Source organism: Salmo trutta, chromosome 14 (assembly GCF_901001165.1).
Source record: "Salmo trutta chromosome 14, fSalTru1.1, whole genome shotgun sequence".
Lineage (NCBI taxonomy): Eukaryota > Metazoa > Chordata > Actinopteri > Salmoniformes > Salmonidae > Salmo > Salmo trutta.
In genome coordinates this window covers 82,952,531-82,955,154 of record NC_042970.1, presented here as the reverse complement: position 1 = coordinate 82,955,154, position 2,624 = coordinate 82,952,531, and the positions used below count along the sequence as shown (strand labels likewise).

At 41.6% G+C, this 2,624-nt stretch overlaps 1 protein-coding gene across 1 annotated transcript in view; it reads right to left on the bottom strand.

Annotated features, from left to right (window-relative positions):
• The window catches only part of LOC115147680 (lysosomal alpha-glucosidase), a 33,375-nt gene extending 31,299 nt beyond the window's left edge, over positions 1 to 2,076 (bottom strand). The window contains exons 1-2 of the mRNA XM_029689981.1: positions 1,894 to 2,076; positions 1,204 to 1,293 (exon numbers count right to left, since the gene is read on the bottom strand). Of these exons, the coding sequence (XP_029545841.1) occupies positions 1,204 to 1,293; positions 1,894 to 2,061 (258 nt within the window). The 5' untranslated portion in view covers positions 2,062 to 2,076. The remainder of the gene's footprint in view (positions 1 to 1,203; positions 1,294 to 1,893) is intronic.
• Positions 2,077 to 2,624: the final 548 nt, after the last annotated feature.

The following is a 2,624-nucleotide window of genomic DNA, read 5'->3' as shown; positions in this document are numbered from 1 at the left end:
ACAAGTCTATCATCTGAGTGCCAGTCTGTTTCTGCAACGTGAGGCAGCTTGATGTACAGTACACCCCCTAGACAGGACACAAGTCTATCATCTGAGTGCCAGTCTGTTTCTGCAGCGTGAGGCAGCTTGATGTACAGTACACCCCCTAGACAGGACACAAGTCTATCATCTGAGTGCCAGTCTGTTTCTGCTTTTTTGTAAAAAACACAGGGGTGCGAAGCAGTTGAGGTAATATATACATATACAGTACCAGTCAAAGGTTTGGACACACCTACTCATTCAAGAGTTTTCTTTAATTTTTACTATATTCTACATTGTAGAATAATAGTGAAGATATAAAAACTATGAAATATCACATATGGAATCATGTAGTAAGCAAGAACAAAAAAAAAAAGTGTTGAACAAATCCAAATATATTTGAGAGTCTTCAAAGTAGCCACCCTTTGCCTTGATGACAGCTTTGCACACTCTTGGCATTCTCTCAACCAGCTTCATGAGGTAGTTACCTGGAATGCATTTCAATTAACAGGTGTGCCTTCTTAAAAGTACATTTGTGGAATTTCTTTCCTTCTTAATGCGTTTGCGCCAATCAGTTGTGTTGTGACAAGGCGGGGGGGGGGGGGGGGTTATACAGAAGATAGCCCTATTTGGTAAAATACCATATTATGGCAATAACAGCTCAAATAAGGAAGGAGAAACAACAGTTCATCATTACTTTAAGACATGGAGGTCAGTCAATCCGGAGAATGTCAAGAACTTTAAAAGGTTCTTCAAGTGCAGTCGCAAAAACCATCAAGCACTGTGATGAAACTGGCTCTCATGAGGACCGCCACAGGAAAGGAAGACCCAGAGTTACCTCTGCTGCAGAGGATGAGTTCATTAGAGTTAACTGCACCTCAGATTGCAGCCAAATAAATCCTTCACAGAGTTTAAGTAACAGACATCTCAACATCAAATATATTTTGATTTGTTTAACACTTTTTTGGTTACTACATGATTCCATGTGTTATTTCATAGTTTTGATGTCTTCACTATTATCCTACAATGTAGACAACAGTAAAAATAAAGAAAAACCATTGAATGAGTAGGTATGTCCAAACTTTTGACTGGTACTGTAGGTTGGGGTAAAATGTGACTAGGCACTACATGACAATACATTATTATACATGACAGAATCCCACAAGAGTGTTAGGTAGTTCTCACCTCCTCCATCTCCTGTACAGGAGCCTCCTCTGAAGCAGCAGCGTTGGAGAACTGGACATCCTCTGGACTCAGTCTCTTATAAGACACCATCTACACAGAGACCAGGCCCAAGTGGAAGGATGAGGACACCACAGACACCCGTCACAGGTAGCGGTATATCAAATCCAGTGTTTGGTTTACAGATATTGTAAAGACTTGTGAACACAAATCTCTAGTAAGCCGACTGTATCATATAGTTAGATACGATTGCATTCATAGCTTCATAAATTGGACAGTGCCGAATAGCCTTGCTAGACTTCGACCCGTAGATAGCTAACACAACCGTTGCTGTAAATGCCAAAGGTTAATTTAGCTGGCCACCTCGGTTGAGGATACTAGCGGAGTTTACACAACTCCACGATATCGTATTACAGGGATTTAATAAACAAAAACTAGGCTGCGGAGGTAATAACGTTACCTAGACAACTAGCTAGTAGTATCCCTCTAACTTAGCTTGCGTGCCGTTTACCAAAGTATCCACAATAAATGTGTTGATTTAACGTCATCTGCCACATAGCACATGATGGTGAAGCTAGGACAAGGATTTGTAAGGACAGTAACATTAGCTGGTTTGTTGGCGTAGCTAGCTAACGTTAGTTTGAATCCCTTGGATAACAGGTAAAAACAAAAGACACCACGAAAGTTGCTTACCTCGACTGTTTGACTCGGAAGCGAGGGGTTTTCACAAATAATAATACACGTTCCCTCGATGTAGGTTTTCAAAACTTGTCTAGCATGCCGTCGTCTCTCCTTCCAGAAACAAGTTGTTGTCCTCTCAGGCTTCCGTTCTTCTTCGGTGAATTTAACGGCGGTCGGCATTCACCGTTAATGGTGCATTACCGCCACCTACTGTACTGGAGTGTGGGCCAGAGAAACGGAAGAACTAAATCAAATCTGCCAGCCCTGTGTCTCTTAAAAAAGAAAACAAAAGATTGGATACTATATCTGTCGAGGTTCTACCCAGTTAACTCTTTACACTTTGTGCCCAGGCAAGTCCCAGGCAGTGACGTCAAAGATGGTGGATAAATGATGTTCCACGCAGGCTGTTTCCCATTGAAACAAAACATTCAGTTCCGTTCTGCTCAACAGGTTGGCTCTCCCTTAGACACCAATGCATTAGCAGCTAGAGCTAGTCTGCGAAGTTCATTAACCATATATGGACCAGAAAAAAAATTGGTTGTGGGGTTGCTTCCGTCTCTGGTGAGGTGCTTTGACCATGCAGAAAATGGCAGCCTGGCTTGTAGCGCTGTTTGTGTCAAATCAGAGACAGAGCTGAGCTGAAACATCATCAGTATTGGGGAATAATTCTAATGTTAAGTATGTGGCAGCATGCACATTAAATGTATGAATGCAAATATATCAAATAATATGTTCTGAAGTGA